This window comes from Nelumbo nucifera, chromosome 5 (assembly GCF_055504915.1).
Source record: "Nelumbo nucifera cultivar China Antique chromosome 5, China Antique-T2T, whole genome shotgun sequence".
Lineage (NCBI taxonomy): Eukaryota > Viridiplantae > Streptophyta > Magnoliopsida > Proteales > Nelumbonaceae > Nelumbo > Nelumbo nucifera.
In genome coordinates, this window is record NC_142653.1 from 33,363,454 (window position 1) to 33,380,545 (window position 17,092).

A 17,092-nucleotide genomic window follows, 5' to 3' on the forward strand; every position below is an offset into this window, starting at 1 on the left:
AGTGGTCTAGGCAATTAATAGGCCCTAGGTTATAGCAAAGGCTTGCAATACATAGAGGCCACTCTTTGAAATTCCAGTAGTTGATGCTTATTACCAAGTTACATGCATTGTATACAATGTATTTATGTTATTATAATTCAAATCAAAGAGCTTATATATATACACTCACACTCCTTGGAAGCATGTTTTGAAATAAGGGCCTAAAGATTGGGGATCATGCTTCCCTCTGATATCATTGATATTTTAATTTTTTATATGTATTTTTCTTTTGGTGTATGGTTAAATTTCATCAAACAGGCATGGCTTGTAAGGTTGACAGTGAGAATTGCTACCATTTATTAATCTCTTGTACTTTTGTGAAAGGCTTATGGGAACAGTTTTACTCTTTGTTTGGTTGCAAGTGGAACCCACCATCAGATGTGAAAAGTTTGTTCGCACCTTCATTTTTTCAGATTGCCAAAGAAAAGGGGAAGAGTGATGTGGCATTGTGTAAGGGCTGCTGTTATTTTGACCATTTGGGAAGAAAGAAATTCCAGAATATTCTCTGGAAGGAGAAGAGCAAGGAAGCCATTCAAAAGGTAATTTTTATCAGGGTAATACATTGGCTTAAATCTATGGAGCTCTTTAACAGTGTGTCAATGGATGGCCTGTCAAGCAAGTAGTGGAGAGAATTTACTTTTTCAGCCCCAGGTCAGAAATTAGCAGTCCCAATTTGGTCCCCCCCTCCTAGTGGCTGTTGCAAACTGAACTTTGATGGAAGCAGTTTTGGCAACCCAGGGCCATTGGGTATTGGGGGTGTTCTAAGAGATGAGAAAGGGATAATAATTGCCGTGTTCTCAGGTCCAATTGAAGCTGGTTACTCTCTCAGAGCCGAGATTTTGGTGGCATTGGAAGGTGTTCAGAGACATAAAGAGTTAAATTTAAGAAAGCTGATCATCAAAGGAGACTCCAACTACTTCAAGTTGGTGGTGGACTGACTGAAGGGAGACAAAAATGGGATGTGGAGGTACAGCAATGAAAAGAAAAGATTCAAGTGGCTAACTAGAGACATGGAAGTTGAAGTAAATTGGGTCAAGAGGTGTGCAAACTCCTTTGCTGATGGGTTAGCAAAACAAGGGGTAAACAGGGATACTTTGTTGTGGTTTCAACTGTAATGCTTCAGCTTTGTTTGTTTTTTGTTGGGGGAGATAAGAAAGGTTATTTCCCCCTTTGTATCATTAATTTTTCTTAATGAAATCTATTGTTATTGATTAAAAAAAAGTTATTGGAGGTGATTCATATGGAAGAAGTTATGTGGAGGTAGAAGTCAAGAGCAATTTGGCTAAGAAAAAGAGACAAGAATACTGCTTTTTTTTTCCATGCACAAACTTGGTGCAGGAGGAGATATAACTTCATTTCTAGGTTGGAAGAAGAATCCAAAATCATTGATGATCCAAAAGAAGTGATGGAGGAAATTAGAAGTTTCCATATCAATATGTATAGGGCTACCCCAAGTAGAAAAGTTTTCCAGGGTGATGTAGAATTGGGAAGGATTGGGGAGGGCTTAAGGGGTTGGTTGGAAAGGGAGTTTTATGAACATGAAATCTGGGAGGTAGTTAATATTATGAAGGGTGACAAGGCTCCAAGTCTTGATGGGTTTAATATTTCATTCTACAAAAGTTGTTGGCATGTGCTAAAAGAGATGTGTTGAGGATGTTCAATGAATTTTGGCAGGAAAAAAATTATTGAGAGAAATGCTAATGCAACCTTCATTTCTCTATTTTTGAAAGTGGAAGGGGCCTCTAGAATCAAAGATTTTAGACCTATCACCTTAATTTCAAGCCTATATAAAATCATTTTGAAAGTTCTTTTAGAAGACTAAGATCGGTCTTGCATGATGTTGTGGACCCAACCCAAATGGCTTTTGTGGAAGGCAGGCAAATTCTTGATGAGGTGATGATTGCAAGTGAATGTGTTGAATCAATGCTGAGAAGTGGTCATCCAAGTTTAGTTTGCAAGCTTGATATTGAGAAGGATTATGATAATGTCGATTGGGGTTTTTTAGAGGATATCCCGGCTAGGATGGGTTTTGGGGAGAGGTGGAGAAGTTGGGTGATTGCATGTATTTCTTCGATCTCCTTTTCAGTTATTATTAATGGGATATCCAGACCTTTTTCCCAAGCTCACAGTGGATTGAGATAGGGAGACCCATTGTCCCCATTGTTGTTAGTCTTGGTAGCAGAAATCTTAAGTCACTTATTTTGTGAAGGAGCAGGAGTTGGAATGTCGGAAGGGTTTAGAGCAGTGTTTTAAAAACTGACCTAGAGGTTGAACTGTTTTTGCCTCTGGGTCGCGGGTCACTGGTTTGACTATCTGGGTCGAGCGGGTCGGATCGTGCCATGTCAGCATCTATTTATTTTAAGCATATATATATGTGTGTGTGTGTATGTATATATATGCACAAATACATATTTTATCAAATAAATAATGTATAATTATATTTAAGACATGATGTATGTATTATTTCATATTTAATTTATGTTTTTAATTTTTTTTAAGTATAAAATATTTAAAATTGCGATTTGAGGTAAAAAAAGTATATATATTTTTTTTTGTGACAATAGCGGGGCAAGGAACCTTTGGCACCTTGGGATGCATAGATATCGAAAGGTTACCCAAAATAAAAAAATCACCTCAATCGGACATCGGAGTGCAAAGTTATGGCCTCCCGAAGTTTGCATACATAGTTAGTATGCAACCCCTGACCCAATGACTGGGTCGTCGGTTCAACAGGTCAACCGTCTGGGTCGATAGTTTTGTTGACTTTTCAATGGTTTTTGGGGCAATGCCGGGTGTTATAAGAACCGAACCTGGAAAGTCGACTAGGTGACGGTTAAAAACATTGGTTTAAAGCAGGAAGACTTGGATATTCCATTACTGATCTTCAGTTTGTGGATGACACTGGTATTTTTTATTGCTAAAAAGCAAGTATAGCATAACTATGTGACAAGAGGTCACCCCCACCAAACTACAAGTGAAGCAAAACAGAAACCACAAAAAACTTCATTGAAACAAATACATAGACAGCAAGATTCCTTTTACGAATTCAGAGAACACCAGAAGTCAGCACCAAAGTCTTCTTTTTTCAGTCCTTGAAACTCTGGAAGCAGCAAAACCAACCAATAACTGTCGAACTAATAACTGCCACCACCTCTTCCTTTCTTTTCTTTTTCTCCTCAAATATTCTCTGTTTCTTTCCTTCCAGACCTCCCGGCTAACAGCAAAGGGAATACAACCACCCTAGATTCTTGGCCATCAGCTTAAGATTTCAGCATCTGATATGGAACACCTGTCCACCTTGAACAGCTTGAAAAAATAGGACCAAACTGGAATTGTAAAACTGGAATGAAGCATTAGATGAAGAACATCTTCCTCCAGCTAAACACAACAAATACCTACTTGGAAATGGAAACTGATAGCCTCTGATCTTTAAGTTGGTCTGAGTTAAGATTTAACCTCTAGAAATCAGCCATGCAAAGGTTCTGCCCTTGGTGGCACTGGTTTCCCCCAAACACCCCTAACTGGATCAGCCTCCACTTGATTTATGTTCAAAGCCGAATACATTGACTTCACTGTGAGCTTCCCATCCTTACACTCTTTCCACAACCTGATGTCTGTAGTTGAGGGATTAATCTCCAAAACCTGTAGCTTTGCCAATAAATCCAAGCACTGGTATTTTTAGGTGCGTCAATGGAGCAAGTGCTGAATTTAAGAGTGGTCCTTAAATTTTATGAAATGCTGGTAGGTCAAAGGATCAATTTGAAGAAGAGTGTGATGATTGGGATGGGTGATATCCCGAATGCCTTACTGGAGGATTGTTCTTCAGCTTTGGGTTGTTTGGTGGGGGGAGTTCCCCTTTACTTATTTGGGTCTCCCTATAGGGGCAAAAGCTTTGGTCTCATCTACTTGGCAACCGGTTCTTTACAGGATTGATAAAAAACAAGCAAGATGGAAGGGGAGGTATCTCTCTCCTGGTGGAAGGATTAATCTTATTAAGAGTGCTCTGTCCTACCTCTCGGTTTATTACCTCCCACATTTAAAGGCCCCCTCTCCTGTGATAAATTCAATTGAAAAATTGCAAAAGGAATTCTTTAGGGGAGTTAAAGGGATTGAGAAGAAATTCCACTTAGTTAAGTGGGATAAAGTATGCAAGGAAAAAAAGATGAGGACTTGGGGATAAGAAAATTGAAGATTTTAATAAAGCCCTTTACGAGAAATGGTTATGGAGATTTGGGTTAGTGAGGGAGACACTCTGGAGAAGGGTGGTGGTTTGCAAATATGGGGCTTTTGGCTTCGGATGGGACCCTAAAGAAGTGAAGACATTTTATGGGGTAAGTGTGTGGAAAGGGACTACGAGTTTCTAGTCAGCTTTCCTTAAGGTTGTTTCCTTTAGAGTTGGTGATGGATCAACAATTAAATTTTGGGAGGATGATTGGTTGGGTATTGGAAAGCTGTGTGATCATTGCCCTCACCTAGTGTTTTAAAAGCGCAAGGTGTAGGGACCAATTTGCGCCCGAGGCACAAGGTGAGGAATGCACCTTTTTGAAGCAATGTACAATAATCGAAAAAATGCCAAAAAATTCAAAAAATGCAAATAAAATAAAAAATATTAAACATAATATTAATAAAAAAGATAAACTTAAGTTTTAAAATAAATGTTTTAGAAAACCTATTATCTAAAATTAAAATACATAAACATAACATGTAAAGCGTATTCAAATGAAAATTTAAAAATAAAATCAAACATATAAAACATTTCCGAACATGTAAAACCCATAATCTCTTTTTTTCCTCAATTGCATTACTTCAATTAGCTAACGTGATGTAAAACATATTACATTCCTGATTCTACAAGCCGTCTTTGCCACACCCCTTGAGGCAAAGCTCAAACAAGTTCATTTTAGGGTATTAATTCTTAGTTCTCGTAGAAAAAACTAATGATTTTATAATTTTAATTGCTTGTTAAGAAGATATTTTATTAGGGTGAATGAATGAACAACATTATCAAATAGGGGGTTCTCAGATCTTATTTGGGCTTGCCTCGAGGGGTGTGGTACGAGGGTTTGGGGGCGGAGCCCCCACCCCAATCGCTAGGTTCAAAAAAAGCAAAAAAACGTGAAATTTTCAAAAGGTGCATGCTTGGGCTGAGGCCCAAGGCGCATCGGGTGCACACCTAGGCGCACTAGGTGTGCGCCTTTTGAAAGGGCTGCACCTAGGACCTAGGCGAGGTGCTTACCTGAAAATGCTCCTCGCTTGTGTGCCTAGGCACACCTTTTAAATCACTACCCTCGTCTGTATAGATTGAGTATGAAGAATTGCTTCATTGAAGAGAATTTTGAGATTAATCAAGGTAGAGCAGTTTGGTGTCCAAAATTTAGCTCTCTATTTGATTGGGAAATTCAAGAGTGTGTAGAGATCTTCTAGCAAAGTTACAATCTGTTGAGCCTCAGGTGGAAAGAAAATATTCAAAATGGTGTAAAGAATTTTGCTTTTAGTCAAATCTTTCTAACAATCCCTCTCAAGGTCAAGTGGAGAAGTTTCAGGGTTCAAAGGCATTTGGGGAAACCCTTTTCCCTCAAGGGTGGAAGCTTTTGCTTGGCTAGTGGCTTTTGATAGTATTTTGACTTTGAATCATCTTCAAGACAGAGGCTTTCACTTAGCTAGTAGGTGCTATCTTTGTGAGAATGCTTTTCATTTGCTGGTTGAGTGCTGTTTCTCCAAGTTCATTTGGGGCTTTTTCTTCAGGCCATTCAAATCTGGTGGGTCTCTCAATTTGGTGGAGATATTCTCTAAATGGCCTAAGATAGCTTGAAATGACAAGGCAAAGATCACGTGGAGTTGCATTCCTTTTGTAGTTTGGTGGGAACTTTGGAAGGAAAGGAATAGAAGAATTTTTGATGGGAAAGCTCGCTCAAGGGAACATATAACACTTCTTTGTGGCAAACAAATCATGGATTGGATTCTGATTCTTCCATAGTTCGAAGGAATTACAAAGGATGATTTTGGTGCTGGATTTTGGAATACTTTACTTGGCATCATTGCTTGTTTCCCTTTGTTTTTTGTATAAACCATGTATTCTGTATGATTTATGTTTCTTTCTTTGTGTTTTTTTCCTCTTTTTGTGCTTCCCTTTGTAGTGTTGTCTTCCAGTGATACCTCATCACTTGCAGATGTACTTTTTTATATTAATAAATTTTCTTTTTTATTGATTACCAAAAAATGTATTAATATAGTAAGGAAAAACAGGGGATGACCCTGAGAAATGCAAAAAACTATACAGTTAGTGAGAAGAAACCATGGTCACCTTGCACATGAAGATTGAGTTCATTTTATGGATTACTGAAATGGTGAAAAACGATATTATCCAGTTGTGCTTGAAATATTGTCAAACTATAGTCCATTACACAGAAGTTTTTGTAGAGAGAAGTAGAGTACAACCTGGTGTACTTCAACATCAAGGAGGTGTCTTCCTACCAAAGATTCTCCCAGAACCTGATCCTACCCAAGGTTTAAAATGTCGATGTCGATGGAAATGTCGCTTACCAAAATATAGAACATATGTCGGAATGTCGAGGGGAAATATTGTAAAAATTAGAGACATTGTGGAAATACTATGAAATGTGTGGAAATATGCAATGATATTTTGTAAAATGGTAAAAGAAGCATTAATACATATTCTAGACTATTATCTTATTCCCAACCATTATATAAAGCTAAGAAACTAAGATCATTAACAAATTAGTAAATGATGATTTACTGATTTATTATGCATTTTGATGTTTTTACAAGGTTATCTGATATTTTCTTTTCTTATTTTTAATTCTGATTTATTATAAATTCTAATATATTTATTTCACACTAGTAAATAGAAGTAAATTTATTCTGATTTTTTAAATTTTAAAGTTATAATACATTATGTTTTATTATAAATTTCATAAACTGATTCTCCTTTTCGTAGTATTAAGATTATGATAAGTTCTGATTTCTTATAAAACTTAATGAATTTATTATGATTTTTAATTCTAAATTTATAATAAATTATGATTTAGTATAAATTTTAATAAATTTATTCTGATTTTTATATTAAATTAAATGTAGAATATGATTTATTATAAAATTTCATAAACATTCTCTGATTTTAATAAATATTTAAAAAAATACTAACTAGTTAATATTTTGTTACTTGAAAAATATTTAATGTTTTATATTATAAAGTAATTAATTTATTCCTTTGTTTTTATATTTTGTTAATTCTTTTTTATAAATATTTTATTTGAATATTAAATAGAAATTATTAATGGAATAATTTATATTAATATACTGTATTATATTAATATAATATACTAATATATTATATTATTAATGTACATTAGTCGACATCCTATCGACATAATAGGAAAAACTGTCTTTTTTTTGGTTATTTGGACTGATTTGGTTGACATTTCCGAATATAAGAAATGTCGACCGAAATAATGTAATTTTTATATTACCATCCATTTTCATGTCGGTGAGCCTCGACATCGACATATGTCGAGCAACATTTGAAACCATGATCCTACCTCCTTTTCAAAGGTCATATATACTGTATTATATTAATATAATTTAATAATATATTATATTATTAATGTTTATTAGTCGACATCCTATCGACATAATAGGAAAAACTGTCTTTTTTTTTGGTTATTTGGACTGATTTGGTTGACATTTCCGAAATATAAGAAATGTCGACCGAAATAATGTAATTTTTATATTACCATCCATTTTCATGTCGGTGAGCCTCGACATCGACATATGTTGAGCAACATTTGAAACCATGATCCTACCTCCTTTTCAAAGGTCATATGTTATGTACTTAGATGGAATCTAGGATAGCTTAAATAGCCATCCAAGGAGGGGTAAGTGTTGCTCATGAAGTCATGCTGCTAGATTAGTATCCAAGACATTGGACTTCTCCCTTTAAGTGCTTCTAATCATGGAATGACATATCTTAGGAAATCTCCACAACCATTTTCTAAGGAAACCTATGCTGCCTAGGCACCAATCTCTTAGCTTCTTATAGACTGTCTCTCAATTAATCAGGTGTACCTTCTTATCATTTGCTGGTCCCAAAAGTAGATAATGCATTATCCTTATATCACTTTCAAGGAGCTTTGAGCACCAAAAAGTACACTGGCAGTTGGAAATTGATGATATGAGTTTTCATTCAACCTGGTGGTTTTATCCTCCAAATAATAGATTTAAGGCCTCATAATTGGAATACCATTATTTTTATTTTTACAACTTAGTTTCGCTGCATGTCCTAAGGGAATCTATATTCATTGCTTATTTCTTTTAATAACATGTATTCAGTTATTTACAAAAAAATATGAGTATCTTGTTCTGATTGGTTAGAAGGTCAGCAAGAATATTAGCTGATACTTGTGCTAGGGAAGGGGTCAACAGGGTGTGATTTTATGTGGGGACTTCCATTCAAGGATAGGTAGTTTTATGAAGGGCTAGGTAAGCCAGAGGGCTCTTTATTACATAATTGAAGGTTCTAAAAGCTCAGTTGTTTCTGTACTTGTGTACCTTTCTATAAATTATTACTTTATTAGTAAGTCTTTCCGATCTGTTAATGATAAAAATAATGTTTTTTTTTTCCTTTCATTGTAGGTCATGCCGAAGCCGTTCTTTCTGTTGCCTTTAGTCCTGATGGGCGGCAATTGGCCAGTGGTTCTGGTGATACAACAGTCCGTCTGTGGGACCTTAACACACAAACTCCATTGTACACATGTACAGGTTAGATATGAATGCCTTTCTTGAATTGCTTTAGGATTTTAATGACTTGGATTTTCTAACAGCTAGTTATAGTCTTGGTGTTATGTGATTAAGTATGCGAATATGTCTCTATTTGTATATAGTTAGGCTGGTTTCAAGCTACCTAAGGGCTAGCTTCAAGCCCAACCCCAAAAATAGAAAATGCCAAACTTTTGGGTCCACCCAACCCAAGGACTGAAAATCCAAGCCTTGCTTGTCTTAAATTGCAATCTAAGTTGGTCCAAACTCAAGTTGGGTTTGCCTAAGTAGACCCCTATGGACCGTTGACCACTACTTAGATAGAAAGCAGTTTTCTTTCCGAGTTAGTTTAACTTTCTATTCTATTTCCATCATTAAGAAAAATAACTTTATTTATCACATTTATTTTTTTGACATGATAGATACATATTTTTTTTATTAAAAATTCCTATATCTCTAGTAATTCTATGCATTTATCTTTTTGAAAATTTTTATTTTACCCATTTGACCTAAAAGGTTAAACCATTAATCCAATACTTGAATAGGAAAATGTTTTGTTTTTGGGTAGTTTTTAAATTTTATATTTCAATTCGATCATTGGTAAATAATTCTTCTTATTTATCATACTTATTTTTTAATATTATAAATATGAGACCATGGGTTCACCCATTTAATTTGATGATTTTAACTACATACATGCCATTTGAATTAAATGATGGTTATGTTTTCATATAATTTTAAATACATAGGTTTTGTATTCTTAAAATTATTAGATATTAATTTATTTAGTATAATTTATTAGTGAGAAATCAAAATACCTCAAATAAAGGATATGATCATAGAGAACAAGATTTAACACCTTAAATATAGGAGTTAGGAAAAATCCCTTAAGAAGTCCAATTGCTTTGGGTTGGAGCTACTTTTTAATAGCCCTTTTATTTCAATCAATCGAGGCAATTTAATAGCCCTTTCATTTCAAATTATTACACTATTAACTGTCTTAATTATGGTGCTTTGTTAAAGCACACATTTGTCCCCAAGAAATTCAATGATTAAGGGGTAATTTATGTCCAATGAAAATTCCAGAAAACACCATATTCACACTTTTATAAGTAGTATAGATTTTTGAAAATCAAATATAAGTTGTCATTTTATCATTTACTGATTGTAGAGAACACTGATGTGAGCCCCACAGCTACGGTCCCACTGTGCTCGTAGGGTAGAAGGTGTTCTAGTCTTCCTAGGGTTAGCTATTGGTCATTTAGTTGTTTCAGTTGTTATTTATTTCAGTCTTTTTTTGTTCTATTTGTTATGTAAAGACTAAGGGCAGATCTGTCCTTTCCATGTACTGAGCATAACCTATAAATATTAATTAAAGTGGCGGCGACAGAACATTAAGCTTCTGCTCCTTTTTTCAACTCTTGTGTTCTACTGCTTCTCCTCCCTCTTCCTCCTCTTTTCTCTTTACCTTTCTTCTTATTTTCGAACCTGAAATCCATTAGGGTTCAAGACTGATAACAGTCCTGAACTTCTACTTGGTATCAGCGCTAGGGTTTCTCATGTGAGTCTAGTCCAGCCGACCACATGAGAACCATCTAAGGCTGAAAGCTGAGAAAGTAGAGTTCGTTGACTGGTTCTTGGAGATCTCCAGAGAATTAGCAGCTGTTTGAAGAATTGCCACAGTTGCAGCGAGTTGGTGATCAGGAAGAATCAGAGAAGGCTAGGGTTCGGGTAACCTTGGAAGGCAGCGAACAACATCCTATTGTAAGTTTTTTATTTTCTGAGAGAAATACTATTAGAGAAGATAGGTTGGACCTATCTAGCAAGGGCGGCCGAACCACTCTAGGGTTTTATCTTTCTATTCTCTAGGGTTTTGTCTTAATCTTGCGGCAAACCCTAGTACGGGACTGCACCTTGTGATCTAATACTGCGGCAAACCCTAATAGTTCTCTCCTCAACATTGATCAGTTTTAGGGTTTCATATTAACCCTACTACAAGCCCTATCCGTACGATACTGTCTGGAGTGTACGACTGAGAATTTGCTTTTAGGACTGATTAAAACCCCAATTCGGCTTCAGCATATCATAGTGTTCTTCAAACTGTTTTTAGTTTTCTTTTGGGGTTTCGAACTCTTCTAAGGGGGTGAAAACAGTTCGGACTGTTGCTGTTGTGTGTGGTTACTGATTTCAGATCAGTTTTATACCTGTTTCATGTACATCTACTGTGAGTACAGATTGGTTCTATACTGATTTTTTGATTGTGGTTGATAGTCCAAGTGCTGTTTTTGACTGTAGTAACCCTAATTTTGAGACTTCTGGTTCTTGACCGAAATGGAGTTTAAGAATCAGGCAGAAGGCAGTATTGGGAACAACAGTTATGTGGTATGTGGGCATTGTAAGAAACCCAAACACACAAAAGAAACATGTTGGAAGCTACATCCTTATTTGGTCCCGACAAAGTTAAGAAGCAAGAAGGGTAACATTCATGTGGCAGTGCATACTAATTCAGCATCCTCGTCTAGCACAAGAGGCACATTCTTAGAGACCTTAGCCGCAGTTCGGGCTGCTCTTATATAGTTGGAAGGGGAAGTTGGGAACTCAGCTTAGCCACCGCAGTCACCATTAGCCCCCGCCACATTTGCTTCCACACATTCAGGTACTCGAGCCTCAGCCTGCCATGCCTCAGCTTCAGGCACCATTGAACCCTGTTGGGTAATAGGTTAAGGTGCATCCGACCATATGACTAGCTTGCCTTCATTGTTTACCACTTATCATTTATCTTCTGGTAGGGATAAAGTATCTATTGCTGATGGCTCTCTTGTCCCCATTTCTGGCAAGGGTGACATCAAGCTATCGGATACCATCTCCTTGTCTTCTGTCTTACATGTCCCTAAGCTTGATACTAACCTTCTTTCAGTTAGTAGTATTACCAAACACATGAACTGCTGACCGGTGTGTTTTTCAGGACTTGAAGACGAAGAGGTGATTGGGACTGGCCGTGAGACGAATGGGATCTATCTGCTTGGGGAGAGTTCTCGTCGGAAAGAGTCGGGGGATAAGAAGTCACTTGTTTCCCAGAGTGTGAGTTCGGTTATGCTTTGGCATAACCGATTGGGTCATTTGTCTTTTCGGTCCTTAAGGAGTCTGTTTCCTAATTTGTTTGAGTTTGTTGAGTTGTCCCAGTTGCAATGTGAAAGCTGTGAGTTTGCTAAACATTGTAGACACTATTATTCGTTGAGCAATAAAAGGAGCAATCGTCCTTTTGATCTTGTGCATATGGATGTTTGGGGGCCATGTCACATTCCTTCCATGGGTGAGTACAGATATTTTCTATTATTTGTTGATGACCATACCCGGTTTTCTTGGGCTTATCTTATGCGTTCACGAGATGAGGTTCCCGCCTTGACCCAAAACTTTCACCAAATGATCCTAACCCAGTTTGATGCCAAAATCAAAGTTCTTAGGTCTGATAATGCAAAGGACCTTCTTATTCATGGGGTTATTCACCAGAGCACTTGCCCTCATACACCTTAGCAGAATGGGGTTGCAGAAAGGAAGAATAGGAACATCTTGGAGGTGGCTAGAAGCATTATGTTTACCTCCAATGTCCCTATTCGCTTCTGGGTTGATGCTATCCTCACGGCGGTATATCTTATTAATCGGGTTCCTTCCTGGGTTCTTGATATGTCGTCTCCTTTTTCCCTTCTATACCCAGATGAGGAGTTGTTCACTGTTCCCCTCAAAGCATTTGGTTGTACCTGTTTTGTTCAGCTTCTTGGTCTCCATCATTCCAAGTCCGAACCCAAGGCCTCCAAATGCATATTTCTTGGTTATGCACAAACTCAAAAGGGTTATTGCTGCTATGATCCTGTCTCAGGGAAGAAGTTTGTATCCATGGATGTCACTTTCTTTGAGAAGACACCCTACTATTCTCGAGTCTCTCCTTAGGGGGAGAGTAGTGAGCGTGGAGATTTGGGTCCTTTTCTTCAGGGGGAGTGCAGCGAGGGCAGGGTTAATACTTTTGGGGCTGTTCCCTTACCTATTTTAGTGGGTGATGAGGGCTGCAGTAGCGAGGGTGGTCAGGGGGATCGGGAGTTGAGAGTCTATTACAGGCGATGCAGGCTGGTTGATCCCGGTCATCAGCAGTTCCGGCCAGCTCCAACCTCTTCTGTGGCTCCAAGTCAAGATATTACAGTCCCAGGGCCCACAGAGACTCCTTCCATTGTTGCTACCTCACCCCCTACAGATGACCTTGACCTTCCCATTGCCATCCGTAAAGGAAAACGACATTGCACCACATCTACAACCCACTGCATCTCCCAGTTTTTGTCCTATGATCGCTTATCTCCCTCCTACAGGTCCTATCTCACTTTCGTTGCTAATGTCCTTATTCCAAGAACAGTGCAAGAAGCCCTATCAGTCCCAGAGTGGAGAGGTGCAATGCAAGTTGAAATGGATGCCCTGTTGAAAAATAATACCTGGGAGCTAGTTGACTTGCCCAAAGGAAAGAAACCAGTTGGATGCAGATGGGTATTTACTGTGAAGCACAATGCGGATGGTTCCATTGAGAGGTACAAAGCTCGACTAGTTGCAAAAGGGTTCACTCAGACTTATGGTATAGATTACTTGGAGACATTTGCCCCGGTAGCCAAGATGACCACCATTCGAGTTCTATTATCTCTTGTAGCAAGCTACACTTGGCCTTTGTACCAAATGGATGTTAAAAATGCCTTCCTAAATGGGGACTTGCAGGAAGAGGTTTACATGCAGTTGCCTTCTGGATTCTATGATACAGAGGCAGGTAAGAAGGTTTGCCGGCTCAATAAGGCATTGTATGGTTTGAAGCAGTCACCTAGAGCTTGGTTCGACAGATTCAGGCTAGCCCTTGGGAAGTTCGGTTATGTACAGGCGCAATCAGATCATACACTGTTCATCAGGAGGGTGGAGTCCTCATTGACACTACTTGCAGTATAAGTTGATGATATTGTGGTGACAGGAAATGACAGCCATGGGATTGAGTCCCTCAAATAGCTACTTCATCAAGAGTTTGAGGTGAAAGATCTGGGTACACTACAGTATTTTTTGGGTATTGAGGTTGCTAGATCTAAACAGGGGATCTTTGTCTCTCAGAGGAAATATGTTCTAGATCTGTTGGCTGAAACTGGAAAGCTGGGTGTCAAACCTGCAAATACACCCATTGAACAGAACCACAGGATTAGTGCAGAGAGTGGGGAGCTGCTTGAAGACAAAGTTATGTTCCAGCGGTTAGTGGGAAAGCTCCTATATCTATGCCTCACTTGGCCAGGTATCAGTTATGCAGTTAGTGTTGTCAGTCAGTACATGCATTCTCCTAGAACCACGGACCTTCTAGCAGTAGAAAGAATACTAGCATACTTGAAGAGATGCCCGGGTAGAGGTATACTGTTCACGAACAATGACCACATGAAGGTGGAAGTCTATACGGATGCCGATTGGGCTGGGAGTGTTGGTGACAGAACGTCTACCTCTGGATATTGTGCTCTTGTGGGAGGTAACCTGGTCTCTTGAAGGAGTAAGAAACAGAGTGTTGTCTCCCGATCTAGTGCTGAAGCTGAGTACAGGTCAATGGCTAACGGAGTGGCTGAAATTATTTGGCTGAGATCACTATTTGAGGAGTTGGGTCTTGAGTATGAGAAGCCCCTGATGCTGTATTGTGATAATCAAGCGGCTATTAATATAGCACACAACCCGGTGCAGTATGACAGAACTAAACATATTGAAGTTGATCGATACGAGAGAGGGTCTCATCACAAGAAGTGTGTCTCCCATACATCACCTCCAACATGCAGCTGGTAGATATCCTCACCAAAGCTGTACCACGGAAGAAGCTAGAGGAGGATCTATCCAAGTTGGGAATGATAAACATTTATTCCCAACTTGAGGGGGAGTGTAGAGAACCCACAACTACGGTCCCACTGTGCTCGTTGGGTAGAAGGTGTTCTAGTCTTCCTAGGGTTAGTTATTGGTCATTTAGTTGTTTCAGTTGTTATTTATTTCAGTCTTTTTTTGCTCTATTTGTTATGTAAAGACTAAGGGCAGATCTGTCCTTTCCATGTACTGAGCATAACCTATAAATATTAATTAAAGTGGCGGCGGTAGAACATTAAGCTTCTGCTCCTCCTTTTTCAACTCTTGTGTTCTACTGTTTCTCCTCCCTCTTCCTCCTCTTTTCTCTTTACCTTTCTTCTTATTTTCGAACCTGAAATCCATTAGGGTTCAAGACTGATAACAGTCCTTTACTTATACTCTGATTTAATTCATGGTTAATAGATTATGATTAGCATAGCATTCCATTGTACTTGTGCATGGTTGTGTACATATATCATAAAATATGCACATGTTTTGTGATTGGAAACACCTAGTTGTTGAGCCAACAAGTGTGAGAACATGGGTTTGAGTCCTAGAATGGTCACTTTGTGCAGAAAATGCTAAATGTTAGGTTCACTCTGTATTGTGAGTCCTAGAGTGATCACTTTGGCAATGCCTAGTTGTTGCCTGGGCATCAACTTTCCTTATCAGGCTAAAACATCCAGATGTTGCCTAACCATCCTTAACTACTGTACACAGAGTATAGGATATGGTTTGAATAATATATTTCCTCACCTTTTCTGTATTAGACAATGTGGTGTTCCTTTAGACTAGAGGTATCTTTTCTTTTCTCTGCATATTAATATGTTTGGAGAAAATATTTGAACTGTTTTTATTCTTCTGGGGAATTGGTTGAGAGCTAAAGTTTTAATCTGGGTAGACACAATGTGTTGCTCATGGTAGGAAATTATTAGAAATGCTGACTCCAATGGGTTTGATTTGATTGTTTGCATTTGATATATCTAGCCTTCCCTCTTGGGTGATGAATTCCCCACTGGAAACATGAAAAAAAAAAAAAAACACAAAAGGACCAGATCAATGTCCTTGTGGGCAAGCATGGGCAAAGAATTGCATCTTCTTGATATAATGGTTAGTCCAGTCATGTTTATTTTTTTTGGACGTTCTTGTCTGCATCATATCCTTCTTTCAATTTATACCATCTTGTGAGGTGGTATAAGTTCTGGTAAAACAATCAATAATAATCTGTCTCACTGGGAAAATGGCTTTAGTCCCTTCAAAGTGACAACCAATAAGATGATGTGATTCTTTGCAAATATGGGCTGGACTGAAACGAAAAAATGTGGTTATTATTTGTATTTTGCTTTAGTTTTTCTTTATAGTGGTCTTTGGTTTGGCACTTCTATTTGGATCATGGTTGCTGGATTTCCCTCCCATTTGGTGCTTGAATGTTTTTATGCTTCCATTTCCTTTCAATATTATTCACATTATTAGCAGAAAAAGTGTTGTCAGACCAAGTATCATTCTGGATGTCAGCTGTCATAACCAGGAACCAACAGCCAGAATGGTTTTTATGATGTCTGGTTCTTAGAAATGTTGACTTGGTTAAATCTAGTGAGATATATGTATTAAGATCTGTTATAACTGACATTATTTATTGTTTTAAGCTTATTTTGACATAAGATGACTTAAAAATATAATCTAGAACTACTTTCTATTTTTTATTCTTTCTTTTTGCATTTTATTTGATCCAGTGAGAAAAACAGTTTTATGTTCTTACAACAGTGGAAAAAACTGCTGCTGAGCCTGCCTTATTTTGGAGTTCTGTGGTGCTTGATAGTCATCATGCCTTGGCTGAAGTTAATAGTGGTTTACAAAGATCAATTTTGAGAGTCTCCAATCTAAATATCAATCTTGAAAAGATTTGGGTAGTAGGGGTCAATCTGGCTGACAATGAAGTGGAGTGAATTGCAAACTCTTTGGACTGCTCTATTTCTTCTTGGCCCTTGACTTGTTTGGGTTATCTTTGGGTGGGAATCTTAGGAAAAGCAGATTTTGGTACCTAGTTGTTGAGAAATTTGAAAGAAAGTTGGCAGCTTGGAAAAATAATTATATCACTATGGGAGGAAGGTAACTTTTTTTTTTGATCAATAACACTTTCATTAATTCATCAGTAGAAAGTTTACAAGTGGAAGACAAACACACTTATCTTCTAAAAGTCACAAAGAACTTCAAGAAAGGAAAAAATACAAAGACACAAAGACACAAAGACACTACCGTTACAGCTTAGCCCAAAACAAAGAATCCCTTTCTGCCCCTCGTTTTGCTAAACCGTCAGCTAGGGAATTAGCTGATCTTAATCCAACATGTCTTAACTTCCATCTCCCGCACCAGCCATTTGAATTTCCTCTTC

General features: G+C 37.8%; 1 protein-coding gene across 1 annotated transcript in view; it reads left to right on the plus strand.

The window, feature by feature from the left end:
* Positions 1-17,092, plus strand: part of LOC104599919 (WD-40 repeat family protein / notchless protein) — a 56,693-nt gene that overhangs the window by 11,578 nt on the left and 28,023 nt on the right. The window contains exon 5 of the mRNA XM_010262671.3: positions 8,692-8,817. Coding sequence (XP_010260973.1) covers positions 8,692-8,817 — 126 coding nt within the window. The remainder of the gene's footprint in view (positions 1-8,691; positions 8,818-17,092) is intronic.